General features: G+C 41.4%; 2 protein-coding genes and 1 long non-coding RNA gene across 6 annotated transcripts in view; 1 reads left to right on the forward strand and 2 right to left on the reverse strand.

The window, feature by feature from the left end:
• The window catches only part of SLC44A5 (solute carrier family 44 member 5), a 160,751-nt gene extending 157,054 nt beyond the window's left edge, over window positions 1-3,697 (reverse strand). Inside the window, exon 1 of one of the 2 annotated variants that reach the window (XR_014565322.1) lies at window positions 3,137-3,696. Coding sequence is in view for 1 of the 2 variants with exons in the window: in XM_083743041.1 (XP_083599167.1) it covers window positions 3,137-3,173 (37 nt within the window). In the remaining variant the exon portion in view is untranslated. Of the gene's footprint in view, window positions 1-3,136 lie in introns of both variants that reach the window. The other variant, XM_083743041.1, reaches the window with a different exon arrangement.
• Window positions 3,698-5,583: 1,886 nt separating this feature from the next.
• On the reverse strand, window positions 5,584-13,771 carry LOC310846501. Its single transcript, XR_014565353.1, has 3 exons — window positions 12,066-13,771; window positions 8,644-8,782; window positions 5,584-5,664 (listed from the first exon to the last, which is right to left on the reverse strand). It is a non-coding gene; the product is annotated as an uncharacterized lncRNA (long non-coding RNA).
• A 348-nt stretch (window positions 13,772-14,119) lies between these two features.
• Window positions 14,120-27,389, forward strand: ACADM (acyl-CoA dehydrogenase medium chain). 3 transcript variants are annotated; one of them, XM_083743105.1, is made up of 12 exons: window positions 14,120-14,426; window positions 18,690-18,786; window positions 19,786-19,883; window positions 19,996-20,065; window positions 20,753-20,853; window positions 20,935-21,015; window positions 22,203-22,333; window positions 22,883-22,991; window positions 23,186-23,326; window positions 23,404-23,499; window positions 24,736-24,984; window positions 26,219-27,389. In XM_083743105.1, exons 1-12 carry the CDS (start codon window positions 14,403-14,405, stop codon window positions 26,288-26,290), a joined length of 1,269 nt encoding a protein of 422 aa, XP_083599231.1. In that variant the 5' UTR covers window positions 14,120-14,402; the 3' UTR covers window positions 26,291-27,389. The 3 variants fall into 3 exon arrangements, with proteins under 3 accessions (XP_083599231.1, XP_083599233.1, XP_083599232.1); XM_083743107.1 differs by having other exon boundaries at window positions 14,345-17,256; window positions 17,733-18,786; XM_083743106.1 differs by having other exon boundaries at window positions 14,379-14,528.
• The last annotated feature ends 459 nt before the right edge of the window (window positions 27,390-27,848 follow it).

Genomic DNA, 27,848 nt, shown 5'->3' on the forward strand with positions numbered 1-27,848 from the left:
TGCTTGATTACCGGTAGGTCAAATGCTCATCTAGCCCAGGATCCTATTCTCACAGTGGCCAACCAGATTCCTTTGGGAAGTCAGCAAGCAGGACCTGTGCACAGAAGCACTCTTCCCACTTCTGATTCTCAGCTATCTATAAAGGGACTTCAATCAAGTTATAGTGATGAGATTCATTAGTTATTGTAACAAATATAAAAAGCATGTTTTTAATGCCAGAACTTTTTAGCTGGTAGAAACAACAAATGGTTTCAAATGGCTTGACTCTTAAACTCTGTTGAACAGCCAACCATTAACATGGTTTGCTTTTCCTTTGCAATAATCCAGAACTTTGCATGCTATAGCAATAATATGGGAAGCTACTTGAAATATTTCAAATTAAAAAAAAACCAAAACCATTCCCTTCTGAACTCCATTGCAGCTGAACTGAAAGTAAGAGAAAGGGTTAAAATTGCTAGATAGCTGGTATAATCTAATTGGGATTCCAATGCTCTCAGATGTTTGTCAAGACATTACTACTACCCAGTTCCAAGCCACGTTTTAATTCAGCATTCATCAGTTTCCTCTGGAAAAGGCCTTCAGCTTTTCCTCTATCATTTTCTTTGTAGCCTTGGAAACCACATGAAAACACACTGTGGAGCAAAATTTCAAATTGCTGCTGTGGAATTTGAGAGAAATTGGATGTGATTTATTTTTCAGAAGATGAGGCTGAGGAAAAGCACTATTGGTCTCATCCGCTCAATCCCCTGGAGACTGTCTTTGCATGAAGGGAAAGTCCCTAATTTGCTGAGGATCTGAAACCCATCCGCTACCCTCACTGGTTTAGCCAGCCAGTTAAAGCTGTTCCCAGGGTATGGCTGCTGTTGGGTTCTGACAGCTTCCAGGAGCCACAGGTGACAGCTGAGTGCAGGGTGGGAGACCAAAGGTGGACAAACTACCCCAGAAGAGGTACTACCTTTCCCCCAACACCCCATACATCCCAGTAGTTTTGTAAGTTTGCATAATTCATCAGATCTCATGGCTTTTCCTACACAAAAGGAGGCAATAAGATTTGAATGAACATTGTTTATTATGTGTTGTATGGTACGCCATCAGATAGTCACACTGACACAACACTTTTTAGCTGTCACATAGAAGATGTAAAGTAACAACCACCAAATTCTTGTGACTCAGTTCTCACTTCTGGTACATCTATAGCTGTGTGATCACACCACATTTTAAAGTCTGTTTCTCAGTTCAGATATCTGCTATTCCTTAGCATATTTTAACAGCTTCATATAAAACATGGACATATTGGGTTCCCCACTGCAGTAAACCAAAATATAGTGTCCCTGTGTTAAATTAAATGTGCTAAGCCCAAGGGTAAACATATTTCAGAAGATACTTTTTGGGAGGGAACTGAGGTTGGTTGGTTGGTTGGTTGGTTGGTTGGTTGGTGTTGAGCTGGAAAAGGGATGTGCAAGGAAAAAAACGGTTTCAGTAGCTTTCATATGTTTTAAATTGGAATTTTATTAGATTTTGAAAGTACTAGTCTGTTACTGTAGACACAAATGGCTTAGCTGCTCTGCAAAACATCAAAGCCTCCAAATGGCATAGGATGCATAGAAAAATGCTCCAACTCTACATTCTCTAACTCCAGCTCCTTATAGGTTTACTTATTCCCTCTTATGCACCACAACACACATCATATTAACAGCACTCACCTATATCCATTTTTTTTAAAATTTGGACACAGAAACAGCAGTCACAAATGGGGTTATTTGTTTATCACTACACCACAACAGCCTACAGTCTCTAGTTCTACATCTCCATTACAGGCATTCCAAGTCCTTAAAACACAGACCAAATTGTGCATGCTTGATTCATTGGGTCCCCTCGAAAATAATCACCAGTGCACGCCATATATTTAATGCACAATTAAAGCTCATTATTTCCCTCAAATAATCCTGGGAACTGTAGTTTACCCCTTAGGGATCTATGGTTCCTAGCACACTTAACAAACTACAGTCCCCAGCATTCTTTGTGCTTTAAATGTACACAGTTTAGACATGACATCCCTCCCCGACCCCACTGCAACTCTTGAGTCTAGTCTTTCCGGCTCCACACTAAGCCCTTACAGCTCAGCCTCAGCACCACATTTCTCAGCCTAACCTTTTATTCAAATCCCTCCTGCTCCTGCTGATACATCCACCCCACAAATCCAACACCCCAGATTCCCAAGTCGGAAGCATCCCTCCAAATAGTCCTATTCTCCTAAACCCAATCCTGACACCGTATTCTCACCGTATCTGCCTCCAAATCTCTCGTCCTTAACTCCTGGCGCAACAGGAGAAACCACTTCCCGCCTCCCTCCCCAAACCGAGGAAGCAGAGTTGTATGTCCAGCATCACCACCATCATTTCCTCCTCTTCCTCTTCTGGCTGCACGCAAATATAAATAAATAAATGTTGCCACGGTGCTAATTTAAACCCCCTTTTCATCGGGTGGTGTGGGGGGGGGGGAGAGAGGTGACTGACAAGCCCCAGCTGCCCACACCAAATCTCCTCAGCCTCGGCCGAAGCTCCCCAGCGCCTCGCACCCCATTTCCTGCCCCATCCCTCCCCCACCCCCGTTTCACCCCTCCCCAAATGTCTCCCTTGGCACCTCGTGGCCACAAGGAGCAGTGCTCGGTCCTCCCCCGGGAGGGAAGACAAAGCGGCGGCGGCGGCGGTGCACCTGCCGGCTCCCCCCCCCCCCCCAGCTCCTCTCTTCCCGGTTACACGACCGTGAGGGAAGCGGCAGAGCAGCGCCTTTTGCCCCGGACTTGCCGCCTTTCGCCGTCGCTCCGCCAGCCTCAGTCAGCCCCAACTTTCCGACCTCCTCAAGGGCGCAGCAACAAGCCGCGCTCGCCTGAGTGAGGAAGGGAGAGAGAGAGAGAGGACGGGAGTGTAGGGGGGAAAAGGAAGGCGCTCAGAAACGCGGAGGCGACCGAGGGACCTGCCCGGCTCCCTCCGCTCGCCAAAGGCAAACAAACTCCGGCGGCAGCGGGGCTGCGCGCGCCAAAACAGGCCGGAATGAAACCCAGGAGGAGCCGGCCCTCACTCTGCCCTCGCTGCCTTGCCGCCGCCGCCGCCCGAGCACCCCTTGCCTCACTCACCGTAAGGAGAGGCAGCGGCGTCCCCCTTCCTAGCCATGGTCGCCCGCCGGCTTTCGGCTTCGTGGAGCCTGGAGCCCGGGCGCCTCTCTCCGCGCGCTGCTCAGCGTGTTCTTTGTTGCTGTGATGGCATGAGAGCAGGCAGGCAGCCGCAGGCGGGCTCTGAAGAAGCAGCAGCGGCGACGGGAGCTACCGAGCGCTGGGTCGGTTGTTGTTTTTCCCCTTCCTCGCCGAGCTTCTCGCGCCCCGAGAGCGACCCCCCCCCCGCTCTCGTCGCTCCTGCGCTGGTTAAGGCAGAGGGGCTGCAGCAGGTAAACACTGAGGCGAGCTGTGAGGCGGCGGCGGTAGCAGCAGCACAGCTGCAGTTGCTGAATGCCTTCCCGGCCTTCCCATGCACGCGGGGAGGGAGGGGGCACGTGGGACTGCCCCCCGCGCCTCAGCCCGCCCCGCCATCCATATGCAGCGAGCCAGAGCCCCCCGAGGGCGCCAATGAGCCCGCCCACCGGCCAGAGAGGCTCGCCAACTTCAGGCCCGAGGGGCTTCTTCTGGGAAGCCTAACTTTGGCCACGCAGGGGCGTCTGTGCTTAAGGCCGGTGGGGGACAGTCAAAGGCGCGTTTACTCCTCTCTCCTCTCCCTCACCCCCCCCCCACTTGTTGGAGAGAGGCGTTGTGGAGTTTCGACTTTCCCGTACCGTCTATTATTATTATTTTTAGATAGTAGAAAATCTCTTCAGCCACGCGAAAGGCAGCAGCCCGGGAATGGGGGAAATCCTCAATGACTAGGGCGTGCTGTCTACATTTTAGGGCAATATTTGCCTCTGCGGGGTGGTCCTTTCCCCACATGCAAAGTTGCCCTTGGAAAGTTTGGTCTCGGTTTTCTAGGCTCCCGTGGAGCTGTCCTTTCCTCCCGTGCTGATGGAGGAGTTTCGCTGCACGACAGGGATGGATCAGCTTAGGCCTCGTGCTTCAAAGCTTGTCGATGCAGTCGATCTGAAGGCTTCATTGCTTTAAAAAGATTTTGTATTTTAAGATTGTGATAAGCAATAGAGAGGGGTGGCAGAGTGCATAAACCCATTAGTCCTACTCAGAGGAGACCCACTAAAATCTATGGGCAAATTACTTAACTCCATTGATTTTAATGGGTCTGCTCTGACTAAAGTTGGGTGTCGCTCTGTAGGTACATTTATAAGGTGCAGGAATTTCATCTCCGCTGCACTGGGACATAAGTCTTAGGACCACTTATGAAGAACAGAGAAGACTCAAATCAAGGTGCTGGTTACTTGCATTACTTGTAGTCTTTCTGGGTATGCATGTAAAAGAATCCATAATACGGTAAATGGTTTCAGTGACCCCGCACTATGCAACAAGTAAAATGAAAGTTTTCATTCATATTAACCTATAAATATTTTACTTGAGCAAACTTTCATTCCAAAGGTCTTTTTGAGCCACGCCAAGCTATATGTTCAAAGTAAAAAAATAATAATTAAAAAATGCCTCCCTTGCATCTGTTGAGCCAGATTTTGATTATCTGCCATTTTGTCAGGATTATTTGACAATGTGGGCAATGGTTGAGCTGTCAGTAGGCCATTAAGCATGGTTTAAGGCAGGGGTAGGCAACCTAAGGCCCGGGGGCCAGATGTGGCCCAATCACCTTCTCAGTCCGACCCATGGACGGTCTGGGAATCAGCGTGTTTTTACATGAGTAGAATTTGTCCTTTTATTTAAAATGCACCTCTGGGTTATTTGTGGAGCCTGTCTGGTGTTTTTACATGAGTAGAATGTGTGCTTTTACAGTGGTACCTCAGGTTAAGTACTTAATTCGTTCCGGAGGTCCGTACTTAACCTGAAACTGTTCTTAGCCTGAAGCACCACTTTAGCTAATGGGGCCTCCTGCTGCTGCCGCACCACCGGAGCACGATTTCTGTTCTCATCCTGAAGCAAAATTCTTAACCTGAAGCACTATTTCTGGGTTAGCAGAGTTTGTAACCTGAAGCGTATGTAACCCGAGATACCACTGTATTTAAAATGCATCTCTGGGTTATTTGTGGGACATAGGAATTTGTTCATATTTTTTTTCCAAAATATAGTCCGGCCCACCACATAGTCTGAGGGACAGCGGCCCGGCCCACAACTGGAAAAGGTTGCTGACCCCTGGTTTAAGGTGATGATACAACAGCCCTGGTTCTGGTTTATGTCTGGATGGAAGGCTGCCTGGGAACTGTATCCATGTTACCTTAAGGGGGAAAGGAAGGAGAAATAGGATTTCAGCAAATATATTTTAATGGTATTGAGTCTTTTATTTTTCACAAGTTGCTCTTCTTAATCAAAATACCAATATATTTTATGGCAAAGAACTCTCACTAGAATAATGTGTTTTATTTTATTGCAATTTATATTACAACTTAATCAGAACTGGTTTGAGTGTGATGAATCTGGCTTCCAGGGTCTCTCCAGATCTATGCTCTTGGCGAATGATTAAGGTCACATTTAATATATGCTGATCTCCCAGAAGCATTGGCTAGTCTTCACCTCTATAGAATTCCAGGGGGAAAAGCAGAATCGGTAAAGCTCTTTGTAACATAGATGTGTGATATATATAGAGAGAGAAGAAACCTATTGTATGTGGAATTATGAAAAGTGAGCTAAGAAAAAGGTGAATGTTTGCCTTGGTTGTTTACCCCAAATAAAAACAGTTCAGCCAGAAACTGCCTGTCTCAGAGCTGATTCACACAAGTGTGATAATGGGGGCTACTATCCAATTAAAAATGTTTAGTTGATCATTAGCTCTATAACTTAAGTAATCAATTACATTTAAATACAGAATGTTTACATATTACAAAAATGGTGCCTTTTGGAGGTATGATCATTTACAATTTAATAAACCGTTACCTAAACAGAGGTAACATTCATTCCCTAATTTACAGAGATATGCAAGGACCGATGTAAACAAATAAAGTGATTCCTTAACTTTCAGCGCTACTTATTAAAATTGCCCTTTACAAATGAAAGGTTGGGCTGATTAGCAATTAAGCAAATTACAAGTTGTACCCCAACTAATAGTTGATTGCTCATTGCTTAGATTAGATGTATTGTGTTGGAGAGTATGGTATTTTTACAATTGCATAACAAATGATAAAAGCAAATGGGACCTATAACAACATGTTGCAGTAGAGTGTTCTTCAACAGTATTTCAGCCAATCAACTAGCCAGGTCTTCCTTCAGACTCCTCCTTTCCATTCCTCCCCCTCCCCCCTGGAGTTTTTATGCCATTTCAACAAGTGCATTCTGTGTCCACTGAAAATACTCATTTTTCATTAGGCTGTGCTGTTTTGCAGATTTTTTGTTTGTTTTTTTCCTACTTAGGTTTCCCCACCTTAAGGTTTCCTAAGTATGCTGATACCTCATTTCAGTAACTCTGTTTTGACTGTATAGGTGTAGCATGGTTAGACTAGGACCTGGGAGACCAGAGTTCAAATCTCCACTAAGTTCACTGGGTGACTTGGAGAGCCAGTCAAGTGTCTCAGCCAACCCTACAGTCACAGGGTTGTTGAGAATAAAATGGGGAGGAGAACCATGTGTACCACCTTGCGATCTTTGGAGGAAAGGTGAGATATAAATGTAATTTTAAATATAATTCAGTCCTGAGCTCTCTGTTAGTACACATGATGATATTATGTCTATGTGGTGATATATGTGCAATTTGTGAGACTTGAAAATGGACAGAAATTGAAAGGTATGGAGTAGCAGCAGATACTTTTTCCACTAGGGGAAGGTTCAGAGAGTTTCAGAGAACGATGTTTCTGACAGGTAATCCCCACTTGAAGCTGCACTCACCACATTAAGCATGTGTGAATTTACCCCAAAGTGAGTTGGAAGGTAGAATATTGCCACCGTTGATCTAATCATCTTGAACATGAATCTCTCAATATGTTTGTAGGTGTAAAGGATTATTGGTTTAGGAAAATACAAATTTTGCTTATTTGGAGTAAGGCTATTGCTCCATCCAACTGGATTTCCTCCAACATGAATAAAAGGCAGCCTCTGTTGTACAAAGCATAGAATTAACCTGGAAATAACTTAGAATAATAGGACTGTAGAAGGGACCACAAGGCTCATCTAGTCCAACTCCCTGCAATGCAGGAATCTGTTTGCTCAGTGTAGGGCTCAAACCTACAGCCCTGAAATTAAGACCTTGCTGTACTGTACATATGAATCTAAGACTTTGCATGTCTCAAGTAAGAAAATGTGTTGTGATATACATTTTTAAATGTATAAGTATTCGTGTGGATGCTTGTTAGAAATCTGTGCCATCTCCTGCCACAGTGCCCTCTACTGTTGCTTCACAATTTGGCAACTACGTACAAAAAAAAGGAGCAACAACAGACAAGTTAAACAAAATGTTACAAAAATATACAGTTAAATATAAAATAGAGTTTTATATGTAACAGTTACCTTAATGCAAAGTTTTATATATATACAAAAACACTTCATTTTCCTTCTGACATACCCTCTCTCTCAGCCTTCGGGTTGACACAAACTCTCAGCTTACCCACAAAAGTATCACGACAATAAGAGTTCCTGCAAACAATGGATTTAAGAAACACTGTCTGGAACTCTGTGCACGTGGGCCAGACAAACTGCATTGTGATAACCATGTACAAACACAGGAAGTTGCCTTATACTGAGCCAGATCATTAATCCATCTAGAGCAGCATTGTTAACCCTAACCTTCTGGGGTTTCAGGCAGGAGTCCTTCCCAGTCCTACCTGGAGGTGTCAGAGATTGAACCTGGCTCCTTCCCAACTTATGAAGAAAAAAATAGTTTATAAAATAACAGGTATAACTTACAAAAACACATTAAACAGGCAGTGAAAATAAACCACACGGACAGAGCACCTTTTAGTGCAGAATGCACCTCTTGTGAATGTGGCTAACATACAGTATGAAAGCAGAATTACATTCAACTGAATGTTCAAAGTTGTGACTAGCCAGGTTCACACACAGTGCCAAATCAGTCTAGTGTAAATGTGCATGAACTAACTGCAATATCTTGTTATTTCGGAATCTGTGGTTAGTGTTACATTTGGTTTGTTGAAGCAAAAGCTTCCAGTGTCCTTATGGCAGTACCGGCGGGTGTGCAGCACATAAACCCAAGGCACATAGCACCAAACTGTGGCTTAGAGTTGCATGTCAATGCAGCTATTATTGGTTTTCCATTTATTTACCAACATCAATTTGTTCAACATCAATTTGAATCTGTATATTTTTCAAATTCCAATATAAAAATCAACAAAAATGGAATGTTCCATATGTTAAAAACATAGAATGAAACTCAACATTCCTATACAGTAATACTATACAGTAGGAGTATCTTCTACTATTGAAGAGCAACATCCAAAGAGCTATGTGTAGCAGGTCTGAAAATATCAAGTGTTTTTTAATTGAAATAATAGTTGTGTTTCTTCTTCTTTTTCATCCCTTTCTTCAAAGTATATGCTACAAAGTCTCACCTTCAAATATATATTGGTCCTTTCTGAAGATAAGGAAATCAACATGCTCTGCACTCCAATGTTGTTTATTTTTCATTGCCAGCAAATTTGAACAAATGTTGTTTTATAATAACAAGCAAGATACAAACACCGTTCATTCCTGGAGTGCAAACACAAAGCAATGTTTGAATCATCTAAGGACAAAAATAAAAGGAAACTTGAAAATGAGTTTAAGCCATGCAGTGAATTACTTTCAAATTCCAATCAAAGACAAACACGCGAGTTGTATATAAGATCTTTCCAGTTAATTAAAACTAGTTTGGAACTGTAATCTAGACGGGCGGGGGAGAAGTATCAGTGTATTTTTAGATAAAAGAAAGGGGGGGAGGGAGAATGTAGGTACCAGCCCACTCAAAACCTGAAGTCGTGGGACATGGTTTGTGAATACAAAACATGCACTATAAAACAGAACTGTGATGAATTTAATACCTGAACTTGTCAATGTATGTTTTCCGTTCACGGATCCCCCAAAGAGTTGCAAAACCTTTTATTTGTCACATATTCCTATACACTGTATGCTTAAAAAAGCCCACTTTGCTTACTTTATGTACATCTCCTCAGTTCAGCATTCTCCTTTTCCAGTGATTCCCAAACTCCCCCTGCCCATGGACCTCTTGAAATTGCTATGGTTCTTGGTGGATCACATAATGATTTTGCTGCCTGTTGCAGCAATTACAATGTACTAGGCTAGATGCTGTATGGTTTTTAAATTTTTTGTATGTCTTCTTTTATTTCTTATAATGAATTCTATTGTATTGTAGTTTGAATTCCATGAAATTCAGGTTGTAAGTGTTCTTCACAGACATGTGGAGAAGCTGGTAAAATGTGGACTGGACAAGGCAACTGTTAGGTGGATTTGTCATTGGTTGACTGACTGAATCCAAAGAGTGCTAACTACTGGTTCCTCATCATCCTGGAAAAAAGTGACAAAGTGGGGTGCCACAGGATTCTGTCCTGGGCCCGCTGTTGTCCAACATCTTTACAAATGACTTTTAAGAGGGAATTGAGGGGATGCTCATCACATCTACATATGACACCAAACTAGCAGGCGTAGTTATAATGTTGCAGAAGACAGAACCGGGATTTAAAATGACATTCTCAGATGGGGCCAGTTCTGGGCACCAGAATTGAAGAAGGATACTGACAATCTGGAACATGTGCAGAGGAGAGAAAACAAGATGATTAAGGAAACCAGGGCTTATGAGGAACAGTTGAGGGAGTTGGGTATGTTTGGCCTGGATATGAGGAGACTGAGAGGAGATATGATATCTAAAGATGGCGCGAGCTTGTTTTCTCCTGCTCCGGAAGGTAGGACCCGAACCAATGGCTTCAATTTACGAGAAAGGAGATTCCAACTAAACATCAGGAATAACTTTCTGAAAGTAAAAGCTGTCAGGGGAACAGAATCCCTTGGAAGGTGGTGGACTCTCCTTTACTGGTTTTTATGCAGAAGTTGGCTAGCTGCCTGTCATGGGTGAGATTCCTACATTGCAAGGGATTGAACTAGATGACCCCCAGGTCTCTTCCAACTCTACAATTCTGTGATTCTGTGATTCTATGAATGAAAAAGTTGGATGCTGACTGCTCAGGGGTCTCACAACAAGTTAGCATGTCAGAGTCTCATTCATTATCAGAATTAACCAGACAAATTGCTCCACTAACTAAGAATGGCCATGTACCACTACCCACAGAGCTGAGAAAGTTTTCCATCTGTCAATTCTTTCCATGTACAGGCCATGTGAGCTTTCCCGTGTTGAATCAAATTAAGCCACAGGCCCTTCCTGTTTTGCAACCGTACACTCCTCAGAACCCAAAGACTTTGATTTCCCAGAAGCTTAGGGTAGACCCCCTTGAAATTTATTTATATAGGTGGGCCTACTATCAATATGACTTGAGCTGCAGTCCTAACCCCATTTACTTGAGAGAAAGCCCCAGTGAATTCAATAGGCCTTACTTCTGAAGAGATGTGGTTAGTCAGAGATTGTGAAGAACCATGTGATGGCGTGATATAAATAATTACCTGGTTAATTACAATCCTGTTAGTTTTTTAAACCATTTTATTACAATTATATGTTTATAAAGTGTCTTATTAGAAAGTTGCCCATGTCTTAACTTTAGAAATATTTTTGTTCAATTTTTAAACTAACAGATTTCTAGTGATTAACAATCATTTAGTGGCATACAGTTTAGTACTGTTTCATAATATCAACACTTAATTAATAAAAAATATTATACAAACTTAATAGTAATAACTGCAATAAACATTTAGCACAAAATAACTCATTAAATATTAAGAGAAATAATGAATCTGTAATGCAAGTGTCTAAATAAATGAAAAACTGCTCTTTTTGTAATATATTATCCTTATTTTACAATGTTTACTTGCTAATTTATACAACCTGGCAACAACCAACAAGCCTCTACCATTCATTAGAATAATAAAGGGGATTTCTTCTGTATTAATGAAACTGTGAAAGTAATATATATTCCAAACTGCAGGGAGAAAATGTCTCATAAGACAAATTATAAAACAAAGGTACAGCAGGATTGCTAGTAAATGTAGCCAGTGCTCAATCAGAAAAACTACTATGGATCCATTGTATGGATTCCAGAAAGATTTGAGATTAGGAATGCCTTTGTGCCATTTTATTTTTAAATTATAACAATATTATACTAAATTTACAGAACAATTCTACATTTACATTTCTGTGAATGTAGTCAGTAGATCCATCATAGTTACATTCACATAATATCTCCTGCATCCAATCCATCCCCAGTTCAGGACAGGAGGGGAAAACCACATGAAACTCAGGATGGGAGATGAGGAAAGTGATTTTCATTTGATCTCTTCCCCCTGTATTGGAGTCAATGGAATTACTTACACGTGGTCCTGTCGTAGTGTAGATTTCCACTGTGTGGGCATGTTTGTGAAATTAGAAGGGCTAGGAGCAGATCTGTATTTCTAGTGTTATCATCAGTCTGCCGCTACATCCTAATGCTACTCAAATGATGAGCCAGTGAGTTTGTGCCATAAGTAAATATGTTCCTCAATACCAGTCTACTGCATTATTCGGCATACGTCTGCACTCCCTACGCTTCTAATCCAAAGCAAAGTCTGGAAATTTTATTTGTATTCCCTGCTCCGTGATATTAAATTACTGATCCTAGTTATACAACTTTGTTAAAATGTCCAAGTTGTATGAATGAAATCAGTTGTTTCTCTTGGAAGAATGGAAGAGTTTACTTGTGTTCCCTGGCACTGCCTCAGAGTTTCTGGCTTATTGTATTAAATCTCTTCTCCATGTCCAACCTGGCTCTTTTGTCCAGTCATTACTTGGCCTGATTACTGTGCCTCCATATACATGTTCTCCATAGTTTCCTACCTTTTTTCCCATTTGACTATCCTTCACCTCACTATTGCATCACTTTCCTTCTTCACTTTTCCTCCACTGACACCCTTCCTTGTCTTTTTGCCTCCAGCACATGTGGCTCAATTGAGATTCACTCCTCGTTTGTGTACTCAAATTCGCTTGCATCATTCACTCTTGCATCCTGACAAGCACAAGTGAGACATTTGGATTGACTTTAGTTTTTAAAATCCCAGAAGGAAGTATTTAAGTCACACAATTACTGCTTTGTCCCTAGAGGGTATTTGTGTAACTTTAAATAGATGCCTTGTTATTTCATTACCAAATGTCTGTTTTGAGCTGGCCATTTCCATCATGTCAATGAAATGTTTCTAGCCGTGGCTCATTAAAGACAAGCTAGGTAAAGACAGTTCTGCCATAACTTGGCAATACAGCATGTTTCCCCAAAGCTCTCTAGAGTGTCCTATGTGATTTTAACAAGTTGTTTAGAGCAGGGATACAAAAATCTGAGGGCTTCTGAATGTTGTTGGATTTCAGTGCCTATCAGATGCAGCCAACATAGCCAATGGTCAACAACACTGGCAGGGCTACAGGATTGTCATTCCTGTGGGAGTGGGTGACACTGTGGTCTAAACTACTGAGCCTTTGGGGCTTGCCGATTGGAAGGTTGGCAGTTTGAATCCATGCAACGGAGTGAGCTCCCATTGCATCTGTCAACCTAGCTGTTCAAAAGCATACCAACGCGTGTAGATAAATAGGTACCGCTGCAGTGGGAAGGTAGACGGCGTTTCTGTGTGCTCTGGCACTCGCCACAGTGTCCCTTTGCACCAGAAGCAGTTTCGTCATGCTGGCCACTTGACCCGGAAAGCTGTCTGCAGACAAACACCAGCTCCCTTGGCCTGAAGCAAGATGAGACTTAATTGTCCAGGGGTCCTTTACCTTACATTCCTGATTTAAAGAGTACTTGATCCAAACAGAGGTGTTGTCTCATTTCTTCAGGTTGGAAGTTTGGGTGAAACTCAACTTGCTGAGAAGAGTTTATACAGGCTTAAAACAGACAGAGCAAGAAACCTGCAGATTCTTAAGACCAGGCATCCCCAACCTTCGGCCCTCCAGATGTTTTGGACTACAATTCCCATCATCCCTGACCACTGGTCTTGTTAGCTAGGGATCATGAGAGTTGTAGGCCAAAACATCTGGAGGGCTGCACTTTGGGGATTCTTGCTTAAAACTATCCCCATACCTTTGACCTCTTTGCTGACCTTATCTCTTTCAGCAGCACAGCAGAGAGAATTTTCATAAGTGGGGCAGAGTTCTCACTGCTGCACCACCCAGAGGGGCAAAAACCAAGTTAAACAAGAGAAGAGTGTGTGGCAACCATCCCACCTGTTGCATGTGCCCACAGGCTGGTACAGCGGTGGGGTCCCATTGCCCCCAGAAAGGGGTTGAACAAGCGGGCAAAGGTTGTGATGCCAGGCCCGATTTCCCCTCATGTATTACCCAGAGAGTGAGTAAACACACGAAAATGTGTTTCGCTGGCACTGCTATGAAGCTCTTCACAGCAGGAGCAAGGTCCTAGGGGGCCGTGGTCCCTTCGCCCCCCATAGAATATTGGAGGGGGCCGGTCCCCCCACCCCAAAAGTTGATACATATTTCCATTCAGATAGGGTGGGTGCGCCCCATCGTATGATCGATTATGCGAGGCGGGGTTTACTTGTCCCCCTACAGATAGGTAGCTGTGTTGGTCTGCCATAGTCAAAACAAAATAAAAAAAATTCTTTCCAGTAGCACCTTAAAGACCAACTAAGTTAGTTCTAGGTAGGAGCTTTCTGTGTATCTGAAGAAGTGTGCGTGCACACGAAAGCTCATACCTAGAACTAACTTAGTTGGTCTTTAAGGTGCTACTGGAAAGAATTTTTTTATTTTGTTTTGTCCCCCTACAGTATTTTATTGTCACCCTCCCGAAGCCCTTTTCAGTGCCCAAATCACAAGTAGTCACCACCAATGGCCTGGCTTTGCCGTGCAACGAGCCGCCACCTCTGCCCACTGGCTGCGTGGCAAGGCGGATTGGGGCCCCGGCGAAAGTGAGAGAGACGCTCCCCCCCCCCCCCCACAAAAAATCTCCGCTGTTGTCACCAGCGGCCGCCAGGGCTTACCGCGGCACCGGAGCCCAACCGGCCTTCGTCAGCCGACGTCCCCCCGCCTTCCTTCTCTCGGCTCCTCCTCCCTCGTCGCCTCTCTCTTGGGGCCTAGCCTCCTGAAGCGATCCCCGAGCGCAGGGGGCGGGCCTTGGCTTGGTGCCTACTGGGTGGGAGGTTGCTGCCGCGGCCTGTGGAAGAGGAAGGGCACGTCATGGCCGCGCTGAAGTTCTCTCGGGTACGTGGGCGAGGGGCGTGAGGGGAGAAGCCGGGGCGCAGAAACCGAAAGCGGCAGGCTTGGGGGCGGCCTCGGATTGCTGAGGGAAGGAGGCCTTGCAAGGTGGGGCGGGGTGGGTTTCTGTAACCCGGCAATGCAAGCCAGAAGCGTTCCTACTCGAGAGATAACCCCGTTTAGTCCGAAGAAGCTTACCCACTGCCCCTGTAAAGTGCTGATAAGCGGGCGATGTTTACTGCGTATTTAGTAGTCTTAAGACTTCTATAATTACAACATTATACAGTTGGAAGGGGCTCCCGAGGGGCATCTAGTCCAAACCCCCTTCCCCCTGCCATGCAGGGATCAGAACTAGAACATAAATTTTTAGAAGAGGGGAAGGATGCCAAGTTCTCACGGAGGAAAGGAAAGGGTATCTCCACCGGCAAAGAATGATACTTCCAGCTTATATAAAGCGAAGCACATTCTGTCCCGTAACAAACAACAATACCGCAGTTTTTGGTATTATGCAACAGCATATCTATTTATTTGTTTGGCATTCATAAGGAGGGGTTGGTTTCCAGAGGAAACTGCCTTACCTTGATCCTAGGGTTTTGTTTTTTTTAATTTATGGCAAATGTAGGGAAACAGAAGAGATCTATAGAAACCGAGATCATATGTGTGTTAGGTTTAGGGGATTTTGATAGAGTTATCTTCTGTGAATAGGTTTAACTAATTATACTACCTGCTATATATTTCATATAAAACATTTTTGTGCCAGTGTAGCTGGTATATTTTCCAACTTTTATTCTTGTTTACGGTTTGTTACAAAATCCCAGTTTGTATTGGTTTTTGCCCCTAAGTATATAAATGATAAGACATAGTCTTAAGAATTCATATGCTAGAAAGAAAAACAACTTTTTTAAAGCATTGTGCTGTGACTGGGAAAGGACTGCTTTTGAATGTTGGTAGTTTGGGTGTCCCATTGCCCTTTTAAAGTCCTGTATTATCTACATACTATAGACAAAGACCTAAGGCTACGAAATGGTGCTTAAGGCCATCTAGTATGTCCATGGCAGAGGTGAAATTTAGAATACAGATAGTCTGATGAATAGGGTAGTCTCTTAACTACTATGCCACACTAGCTCTTTGAGAATGTTGGACAGAACAGTCCTTTTATGGGTTTTGTTTATACACCTGATTTGTAAAGCTAATAAGAATACTTTTATATTTGCAGTTTTGTTTCAGATCTGTACAGAATACTGTGATCTAGTAGGTGTTTGCCCTTGATTTAAGCAAAATGTGAGCAAAGCTAGTAAACTTTGATAATTACCCACTTACCACTGATGAGTCAATCTATATGACATACTCAGTATGTAAATAAATGCATTTTTGCCCTCTGAAAATGTGCAGGTTCAGATTGATGTATACAATAGTTCGCCTAGAAAGGATTTGCAGGGCTATTAATACTTCTCTGAGGATTTTTCTTCTATGACAGAAATGGCCCTACACAAGATTTCTGTTGGTTAAATTTGTTGGTCGACAGTTATTGATAAAACTGAAGGATGCCAAACCAGTGAGCTGAGTATTGCATATGGTGATGTGGTAATGTTGTGTGCAATTAATGTGCCACTTTACCAGTCTCATACAGATTGGTTTATGATGTGGGAACTTTGTAATATTCTACTCCGTAGGTGTCACACATAAATCATAACAAGTGATTGTTATGAGCATGTATTTCTGTCTAGGACGTACCCAGCAAACTGGAGGATAAACAGGGCAAATGTTTCATTTGTGTACAGAGAGTTCTTTTTGAAAAAAAAATAATTGCTATGAGAGTGAAAAGCAGAAGTGTTTTCCATAAGGACAACATGTAATTGAAAATTGCCACAACGAGAAGGTCAGCCTTTAAACCACTGTACCTTGTAAGTTTTATGGAATTTGGTGTTGGCAGTGCCAGTGAGTAGTCTGCTTCTCTTCCCCCCCCCCCCCCCGAGTATGACACATAAGATAACTGATAAGTTCCAACCCCTGAAAAGCAAGGTATGGAGCAGAGTGCTAAAAAACTTTCTATTCCAGCTGGCCATTACAAAAACTTGGTAACTAAAAAATAGTTTCTGTGTTTGCTTTTTTCATCCTCCCAATCTCTTTGCCTTTTATGTCCCATATTTTTGGCTGTAATCCTTGGGAGAGGGCCTTTCAAACACTGGCATTTCTAAGGTACTCTGGGAGCCTCCCTCCCTCTCTTTCTCTCTCTGTGTTGGCTGAAAGTAGGATAAAGATGCTTTACTTAAATCAAATAGCATTAGAGACTTAATTCCACAATTGTTTGCTAAAGCATCACCCTTGAAGCCAGGGAGCCACAGGTTACAAAGTATTTTAGTGTAAATTATTCTTTGAAATTGTAGTGAAGTTGAAATTGTCAATGAGTTATTCATATCCAAAGCTTTGTGGCCTTTTGGTTAATATTGTACACTTGATAGAACATCTTGTGCATGTCTTATGCAATCTTTATCTCATTCACTTCTTTTTCTTTTGAATGACTGGTGTGTAGTTGTATAATTAGATGGACTTTGTTCTACCAACCACTGGACCATCTTTCATTGTCACTTTCATATTCTGCTTAGTCAAAGCTACTTATTTTAGTTCTTCCCCAAATTAGGAGTGTAGGAAGCTGCCCTATGTTGTGTCAGAACATTGTCCCATCTTACAGGTATCTCACTGTTCTCTGCACCAGTGGTGAGTGGGGCCAGGGGCAAAAGTGAGTTGAACCACAGATGTGACTTGTACACAGAGCCGCATTATAGCCCAGCAAAAGTCAGTGTTTCTACACTGCAATTTCCCCCTGCAAATTACCGTATTTTGCACCCTATAGGATGCACTTTTTCCCCTCCAAAAATGAAGGGGAAATGTGTGTGTGTCCTATGGGGCGAATGCAGGCTTTCGCTGAAGCCTGGAGAGCGAGAGGGGTCGGTGCGCACCGACCCTTCTCGCTCTCCAGGCTTCAGGAGAGCCGCAACGCCAGCCCCACAAGGTCGGGGGACAGCGGGGAGGCGGAACGCCACCATCCCGCTATCTCCCGATGTGGTTTGGAGGCTGACGGCGGGGAGACGCGTGCTTCTCCCCGCCGCCAGCCCCGCAAGCTCCGGGGACAGCTGGGAGGCGCAGTGCGTCTTTCCGCTGTCCCCGGACCTGGTCTGCAGGCAGGCGGCGGGGAAAAGAGCACTTCTCCCTGCTGTCGGCCCCACAAGCACCTGGGGGGGAAATAATTTTTTTTTCTTTATTTCCCCCCAAAAAAACTTGGTGCGCCCCATGGGGCGAAAAATACGGTAGGAGTTTAGTCATTATCTTTGACCCTTCTCTTTCTTTTCTTTCTTTTTTTCTTTCCTATCTTATCTAAGGTTTGCTGGTTCTCTTGTTAATAATTCTCAATCTCTTCCATTTTAGTCTATTTAGACTAAATTCCTTTTTCAGACTCTAATTCCTGTCTTGGGCTGATGACTGCAATGGTTTAGTAGTCTTGTGCTTCAGTTTAAACTTACTTGGGGGGTACCAAATACTCATCTTATTTAACTTCCACTCTCTTGTGATGTTTCTCAACTTCATGCTTTTTCTGGGCTCCTTTTTTGTGGAACTCTCTCCCTCTTGATATTCAGTTCACTATCACTTTGTCCCACTTTAAGAAAGCACAAAATTGTCCTTTTTTTCCTGCAGTTTTGCTTTGTTTCTTTAATTGTCAGTTAAGCATTATATATATTTACTTTGAACATTTTTTTTCTTTCTTTTATTCTTCCAGAGAAAGCTGCTCCATTTTCCCCATCCAGGTTCCCTCTCCTATTGTTTCATGTCTTTAGATTGTAAGGCACTATGCAGAGACCTGTCCCTGAAATTTGCTATGTATTTTAGTCACTTTCAAAAATAATAAATGCTAAGGATACTACTAGATCTTTCAGCAATAAGATATAATATATGTCCTATAAGTATGTATCTTCAACAGAACTATATAATAATAATTTGCAAAATCTTCAGTTTGCTCCAGAAATGGAAAGTTCATAGGAGGACAACAAAGTCCATAGAAAGGTACAAGGGCATATTTATTTGCAAAGGTCACATTGAAAAACACAGAATTCCCCAACTACTTCTAGTGAAAAATACGATCAGTTCTGTGGTAAATGCATTGGTATCTGCTGCAGACTATTTTTTAGTTGGCACTTGCAATAGGATTGAGAAATTTATTGGAGGCTTTTATTGAAGCTATTCATTCCCCCCCCCCCCCAATCAAAATTTCAGGTGTTACGAAGCATTGCTACACACGGTTGGAGATCACAATCAAGTCAAGCTGCTGCAACAGCACCCAAAAGTAAATCGGCAGCTGGATTTAGCTTTGGTAAGTATTGACAAAGCACTGTAAAAATATCCCCTATTAATCTTACATTATGTCCCACGCCTCAAGTATTTCACAAACCTAAAGAAAATTATCAGAATTTGAACCATTTGATGTGTGATGGCAGGAGACTGATGACTCAATGCCTGATGCACTTACTTTTTATTTTACTAAAAGCAGCTGTGCAGTTTTACTAAATACAATTAGTGAACTACGAATTGTAATTGGAGAAGTGCAGTGTGCGTTACATCTTTTCCTTATGCCACTTTCCCAATTTAAATTGCTTTCTGAGCTGCTTTTTGGTTCATAAGGGAAAATACATGATACAGGGGTTTGCATTTTTTTCCAGTGCAGTCAGACAGGGGCCTGCATACCAATGGATGTCGTAGCTAGAGGCAATACACTAGGCTGATCAACAGATGTGGTGGCTGCTTATGTGCAGTAGACTACACTGCAGCCACACACAGTCATCTCTCCATCCAGGCTTTCAAGGAGGGTGCAGAGCAGGACCAATGAGGAGCCTGGAGAGAGATGGTGTGGCCTGGGGAGGACCCTGATGGCCAGGGATAGAGGTACTTGGAGGTCTGAGCTGATCCAGCAGGGCTTGTCTTATGTCCCCAGGTGGAAAAACTGATGTGCAGTCATCTCGCTTGCAGTAGATGCTTCTGTAAGAGACAAACAAACAGTCCGTTTCTTGAACAGAGGCTCCTGATTTTCCTCACACTGTTCCAAAAATATAATTTATTTCAGCTGATGTTGCTTCATGCCCTTATACCTCTTGGAATATCCTGCTGTCATGGTTTTCGCTATATTGCTGTGCTGCTTCATGTCCTGTCACATCCTGGCGAGTAGAATTAGGGATGAGTTTAGGTGCCAAAATAATGCACTCTAGCAATGTCAGGTGCAAAGTATTGCAGTTCTGCTACTATGTTGAATTATTATGGGTATTTCAAATATTTGGATATATTTGATTGTCTGACATGTGAATGCCTTGTTTTCTAGAACTTACTGATGAACAGAAAGAATTTCAAGCTACAGCTCGTAAATTTGCTAGAGAGGAAATCTTGCCCGTTGCTGCCGAGTATGACAGAACTGGAGAGGTGGGCTTGCTATATAAGGGGAAAACAGCTTGCTTTAACATTTCATTGAGTAAATGTTTCTAAAAAGAGACACTGTACATAAAATGAAATATTTTATTTCTTTTCTTTCTAGTACCCTGTTCCCCTCATAAAAAGGGCATGGGAGCTCGGCTTGATAAATTCACATATACCAGAGAGCTGTGGTGAGTAAACTACCTTTTAAGCAATAAAATAGCATCAACTAAGGAACACTTTTAGGAGGCAAAGATACGACAGATTTTACGATAGGATGTTTTATGAATGTGAAGGAATAGCAATAGCCAGTATGTCTGGTGTAAGATAAGTTTTCATCTCTTGAGACCTTATTAGAAATAGCAGTGTTGCCAAACATACAGGGTATATGTATATGGATATTAGTTAACTTCTTGCAGTATGTTTGATGATTGGTAAGTGGATATGCAAGCAGACACCATTGAAAGGTGTTGTGTTACATCTTGGACCATCCTCTTCAACCATAAGGCCATTTACCACCAATAGCTCTGTAGAAAGGATCCCAAAGGTTTATTGTGCTTTGATGATGTTTTGATTTTTATTATTATCTTTCAATATAACTTGGAAGAATTTGTATCCTGAATTGGTATTGACCCATTCCTACATGCAAGTTATGATATAGTTAACTACTGGGGTTATTCTGAATAGGGATATGCTACCAATATTGTGGGGGTTTGGTGTATTTTGTTGTTGAAGGGATATGTACAAATGGAATTGAAAAATCCTGTTACACTGATGTCAAAATTCACCCTATCAAAGGTTAGAGTGTATAGGAAGTAAAGTGCACTTAAAATGGATTTGTATGGGACTGTTTTTTGTTTCATAATGTTTTGCTATAGGTGGCCTTGGCCTTGGCTGTTTTGATGCCTGCCTTATTACTGAAGAATTAGCTTATGGGTGTACAGGGGTTCAAACAGCTATTGAAGCAAATTCCCTGGGTGTAAGTATTTTCCTTCTTTCTTTGTAGTAGTCTAGATAATGACTTTCTTTGTACTGAATGTTTCTTTTTTTTTTCTTGCAGCAAATGCCAGTCATCATTGCAGGAAATGAGCAGCAGCAGAAGAAATATCTGGGAAGAATGACAGAGGAACCTATGATGTGTGTAAGTTCCCCCTCTCCCCCCAAGTCTGTAGAATTTTACTTTGCTTTCTCTGGTGAAAAACCTGTATACACTTACCATATTTTTCTGTATATTGGATGTCCCCATGTATAGGACGCCCCCTATTTTGGGAGACTCCAAATTAAGAAAATGGGGAGGAAATTGCCCTAAGTTGTTGACATTTTTTTGGAGAGGATTGCCCAGAGCCTAACAGCTGTGTGCCTATCAGCTGTTCCCTCGCGGGCAATTGCTGAGCTTTGGGGGAGGGCAGGGTTGAGCTTTTTTTTTTTTGCGGAGGGAGGGGAAGAGTGGTGAAGCTTTTTCTTTCAATTGTTTTTAGCACTTTTCACCTTTCCCATGGGGCCTCTGTATTCTGCTTGCCTCTGCAAGGCTGTAGGCAGTCTGTTTTTGTGCACAGGCGGCGCAACATTACACAGGAGGAGTGTGGCGATTGAAGTAATATCCCCCCTTTGCGCCTTTCACATCAGCGAACATCAGTGCATAAATGAAGCTGTAGGACGGGCAGAGTGGGAGAAGGCAAGCAGACTAAGAATGCCCCACAGGAAAGGCACTGCTACTCCAGTTGGCCACAGCAATCAAAGATATCTCTCCCCTCCACGCCTTTCTCATGTGGCCTTGTTAGTCTGCTTGGAGCTGTGCGAAGATGCCGCATAAAAACGGGCTGCCTACAGCCTCCCTCCCATCTGTAGGGTGAACAGAGTGGGAGGAGACAAGCAGACTACAGAGGCCACGCAGCTTGCCTCTGCCGGGAGCTGCGACTGCTAAAGCAAGTACCATAGTTATTTATATATTTAATTGCTGTAATCCATGGATAAGACGAACCTTTTTTTAAAACCTAAAAAATTGGGTAAAAAACCTCATTTTAAAAATTGGGTAAAAAACCTCATCTTATAGATGGAAAAATACGGTATTATTTATTTATATACAGCTTATATGCAAAATATTGCTTCCACACAGTTTACAACAATAACATCAATGCATAATTGAAATACACAATAGCAATTCCATTGGGCACTAGAATAAGTCTTGATGAAAATATGCAATAAAACAACCAGTTAAACACCGCAGTTAAAACATCTAAAAACAGACAGTTAAGCCAACAAAATCAGAAGTGCAGTTCAGGGGATTGCTTGCCTAAACAGGTGTGCCTTTTTCTTTTTTCTCCTCAGGCCTACTGTGTAACGGAACCTGGAGCAGGCTCTGATGTAGCGGGTTTAAAAACAAGAGCCGAAAAGAAAGGAGATGAATATATAATTAATGGACAAAAAATGTGGATCACCAATGGTGGCAAGGCTAACTGGTATAGCAATTCGTAACTAGCTTTACTTTCTATGTAGTTCTTTCCCACATTTGATCTGCTTTTGTGTCATGCTCAGTGTGACTAAGATACAGAATGTTTATTAGAAACCAGTTGGGGAGATTAGGTATTATCTCTTACCCTATCACAAATGAGGCAAGAGCCAGTGTGGTATTGTGTGTCCACATTCTTGACCACCATCCAGGATTTGGTTTGGAAGGAAGGAATAAAGTGAGACAATTTGGAAGAAGGAGTGACAGTACATGCTGGGAGGGCTGAAACCATCCTTTTACTAAATACCATCCTGTGCCACATGTGCTTTATGAGTCTTTTCCTTGTATACTGTCTTGTATTTCCTTTTTGTATTATATATAATTCTGAACAATAGAAGTCCAGTCTTAACTATGTTAAAGCTCAGTAGAAGTCTTCAAAGCACACTGGGTTGTCCTCCTTTTTTGAAACTGCCTGATCATTGTTTAATTTCTGGTATAAAGCTACCAGAAGCATCTGTTAAAGTCAAACTTGGCTCTTGTTTTTGTGTGTGTTTATTAGGTATTTTTTATTGGCTCGCTCCAATCCTGATCCCAAAGCTCCTGCAGGCAAAGCTTTTACTGGATTTATTGTGGAAGCGGATAGCCCTGGAATACAAATTGGAAGAAAGGTAGAGTGCACACACACACACACACACACACACACACACACACACACCCCATCTAGATTCTGTGTGTGGATGTGTAAAATCACAAGCATAATTCTTACAGTCTTGGCTATAAATTACCAATCTACATTCGTTTTTTACTTCATCAAATAATTATGTTAAGGCATAATTAAATATTTCATAAACTTTCTTTTCAGGAACTTAATATGGGTCAACGCTGCTCAGATACAAGAGGGATTGTTTTTGAGGATGTGAGAGTGCCCAAAGAGAATGTATTAATTGGTGAAGGTGCTGGCTTTAAAATTGCCATGGGAGCATTTGATAAAACAAGGCCTCCGGTAAGTATCTGAAATAAGTTCTAGAAAAATATCATTTTAGAGTTCTGTTTTTATGATATCCATCATTAAAATTACAGGTAGCTGCTGGTGCTGTAGGGCTAGCACAAAGAGCTTTGGATGAAGCTACAAAGTATGCTATGGAAAGAAAAACCTTTGGAAAGGTCATTGCAGAGGTATGTGAATCTCTTTATCATTTATATGATGCCATTTCCAGTTAATGTGTATTAAGGGAAATCTTTTTCACAAAACTTATATTGTAGGGTCCTAAAAGAATAGCTTAGCAAGTTGGAAGTCAAAATGCTGGTAAAACCAAAATATGATCCACCAGTCTCTTACTAGAAGCCATTTAAACTTAAGGGTAGTGTTGCTTTATAAATGGGTCTCTTGTGGTGTAAGAGGATTCAAGATTGCTGCAGCTGACAGTTAAAAAATGTGGACTGTCGTATAGCAAAGCTAATGCTGATTTTGTCAATGAGGGATAGTGTGGCTAGTCACTGCAGAGAACCAAACTAATCACATTTGTATACTTCTCATTGTGTATTAACTGTGAGTCTCCATACATAACCCCCCACCCCACAAATGGCTTATTTGGGAGGAAAGGCAAAATATAATTTAATAAATAAATACATGTTTGACTTTAAGTCATTTTAGGGTTTTCTTGTTTGTTACTGAGACAAGGCGACATGAAATCATTTAGTAATCTGCACACATTCATTAATAGAGAATTATTTAAATATATAAGCACTTCAGATTAAACCAGCACTGCTTTCTGATAACTAATGCTACGATCACAAAATAAATATAGCTGAGGAGTGATAGGAGTCCTAGGGAAATCCTAAAACCAGATGAAGAACCAGAACCAGAACCAATAATTCTGACTTTGGGTAATTCCTGAGGCTTGGCTGTGCATTGGTAACTTTTCTAATTAGATGAAATTTCATTCTAATTTTTAAGAAATATGAACAAAGTAGCTTAGCAAAATATTTAATTCTATATACTGTATTGATAAAAGTTTTCCTTTTTTGGTCTGATTCACATGTCACTTTAAACCATAGTGAAACCTAACCATGAATTAATGGGGAACACACAGCATACACCCTGATAAAATTGCAGCCAGAACCTCCTTCTGGGAGCTAAGACAAGGCTCATGGTAATGTGTCTCTCCAAACAAACCATGACTTGTAACCAAGTTTAGTTCTTATTGCTCGTGGCTTCTTTGAGGAACCTGCGTTTGGATATAACACTTATTGGCTCCCAGCAACACAGCAGCAGGAGAAATGAGGGAGGGGAAAATACAATTTTAGTACTAAGCAGAAGCCTGCTACATGTTCCTTGATATGTATTGTACAAAAAGTAAACTTCTCAATTCTAACTGGTCAATATTTGCCTATATTCCTCAACCATCTTAGCACCAGGCAGTGTCCTTTATGTTGGCTGAAATGGCAATGAAAGTGGAGCTTGCTCGCTTGGCTTACCAAAGGGCAGCATGGGAGGTAGATGCTGGCCGTAGAAACACCTACTATGCATCTATTGCAAAGGGATATGCTGGAGACATTGCAAATCAAGTAGCTACTGATGCTGTCCAGATTTTTGGAGGAAATGGATTCAATAGTGAATACCCAGTAGAAAAGCTCATGAGAGATGCCAAAATATACCAGGTAGGTAACCCATTTAATGCAAGTACTAGAACTGTTGCCCAGTTAACATTTTTAGTGAATTGATAGCAGGAGTCTATTAATAAATTTGTTTATATAATATAAAGACAAAAGTATGTTTCCCTTTTAAATGACACATCTGTGTTGTTGCAGCATTCATCTTAAGAGGTATTCTCTTTCATAGGGGAGGCAGTTTCTTTTAAGGTGGCACTCAGCACCTGCAGGGGTTTTTTAAGCAGTATTTGTATGAAATGCCTGCAGGTTAAAAATTAAAATCTACTGAGCATTAAATCCGGGGCAGTGTGGAGAAAAGACCCGTTTAGGATGCAATCCTATACAAAATATAGTAAATGTAGTTATCTGGGAAGTAAGTATGTTACATATAACGGCTTGACCTCAGATAAAAACACACATACAAACATGCATATATATAATTAAAATGTGGTAATTATTAACAAAATACTATGTTATAATCAACTAAGTCATACTCGGAGCAGAACCCATTGAAATTAAGTAACCTAGCAATGTTTATTAATTTTATGTTGGCCTACTCAGAGTAGGATTAGCACCTATATGGTTTGAAATCAAGTAATATTTTTGAAAAGGAGGTAGGTTTCCATAGCTGAGGTTATAGCCATTCCTTTTTTAAATAGTATAAAAATTCTGCCTGAGGTCTGAATGGCATAACTGTACAAACTAGAGCAGTAGTCTTTTACCTTTTCAGACCCAGGACCCACCTTGAAACCCATTTCTTCATATTTACCATATATTTGTATGGTGGTAGTGCTGCTGTTGTGACCCACATATGATTAGGCTGGAACTCAGTACTGGATCCTGACCCACCAGCAGTAGATCATTGTACTTCAGGGATTTGAACTTGTTTCTATAACAGAAGTGTCCATATGGAAAACACATTTTGAAATGGAGAAAATTTTCACAAATGATTTGTAATGTGCCATGGGTGTCTGCTGTTCAGAGAAGAAAGTTGAAAAATGCCACTAGGTACGCTCAAGTTCTTAGGCTTAACTAAAGTAGCCTATTGGACCATAGCCATTTAAGTGCAGCCTTGAAGTACCTGGTGAGATTTGTTTCCCCGCCATTAAGCATCTGTAGCAACTTTTGCATTGAACTGGTAACATACTGATAAGAAGTTCCCTGTATTTTCATATTTTATGTAGTTTTGAAATTGCTCAAAAGCACCTGCCTTTTATTTATTTATTGTATGCTTTCTTTTCAGATATATGAAGGCACAGCTCAGATACAGAGACTGATTGTAGCTCGTGAACACATTGGCAGGTTTAAGGGTTGAGAACTTTTGAAGAGAGACAGGGCATGTATTAACCTGATGCTGCAAACATTTGTATTTATCTGATATGCTCCTTTTAAGATTGAAAAAATAAAATGGCCTCAAAGTAGTAGCATATCTGTTTCAGATCTTCAGTATATGGGAAAAAAATTGTTTCCTTAATTATTGAAACTGTTAGCTAAAGACTTCTTGAAAAATTGGGTTATTAGATACATGTTGATGCATGTGGTTCTTTTTAGTTTGTTTTTTTAGTGGCTGCTTTTACTTTCACCTTACTCCATAGTTACTTGGTTATCCCTGTCCTCTGATCTTCTCACAACATTTTTAAAGTGCCTCAAATTGAACGTGTGACACTGTATTGGATTAAGACGTTCATACCAATACTGGCAGTTTAGGGTTCTTCTTTTCTATTTGCAAATTATGTATTTTGGGGAATGTTTGTTTCTGTGCAATAAGAAAATTCTGGACTCACCATGTTATCATACCAATTATTACCAAATAATGCATATTGTACGCAAGGTAAGGTGTGAAATTATAATCACTATCAAGTCAGCTGTACTGTGACTGTATTTTAATTTGCCATTTCTCTATATAGCGTAGCTATGCAAAACATCTGTGGAACAGCTGTAGTGTGGATTTTTTCAACAACATACAAAGAGCAATGTGAAACAAAGAAACAATGAACCTTACTTTTGAAATCAATGTGTACCTCACACCATGCTACAGTGTGCCTCAGAACAAATTGCCTTGACCTCGGAAAAGCCACATTGCTGTATATTGTATTAACTTCTATGAAAAAATAAAGATTTTTAATTTTATGACTTTGGAAACTGAAGAGTAGCAGTTTTGCAAACAACTTTGTATGTTGTTGTAAAACAAAACCTATGGTGCCTGTGTTGAACTTTTCAATTATCTGAAGAGTATACATAATGGTTTTGGTGCCTTCAGCCTGATTATATCAACCTTACTAAACAAATGTTTTATTGCACTCAAATATGAAAAAAGCCATACAATGTATTTTTTGTTCCAGTAATGTTTACAGTACTGTCATTATGTCATTTAGCTATAGTATCAACTAATTAAAAAAATACTTGCCCTGAAACTCTGTTTTTCTTCTATAATCTGGGTATGAATTTTGGCATTGAAATGGAAAACAACTCATTCGTGTTAGTATTAAATCTGTTCTAAGGTGTCATTAGAATACTGGTGTCCAATCTCTGCTTCAACTGTAGTGCAGTTCAGTTGATCTCCGATGCTGGTTTGCTGTGAAATGCTATCCGATAACTTTTCTCTTGCAACTAAATGCATTTTTTATATTACTTGTTCTGGTGGTGGGAATTGTGTGCATTGAAATCCTCTTTTTTAAAAAATGACTGGTGCATTTTTGTGTGTGGATGGTCAGAGTGCACATGCTATAATTTATCTCTTAGGTTGCACTTGCATCTTTGTTTTAAAAAGACTCATTGAACGTTCTGCCATTTCAGTAAGCTAAAACACTCTTTGAATATGACACCTTGCCTGTACTACTCTTGCCATTCCGACTAGCTATTTTGGACTTGTT

Source organism: Podarcis gaigeae (assembly GCF_964106915.1).
Source record: "Podarcis gaigeae genome assembly, chromosome: 6".
NCBI lineage: Eukaryota > Metazoa > Chordata > Lepidosauria > Squamata > Lacertidae > Podarcis > Podarcis gaigeae.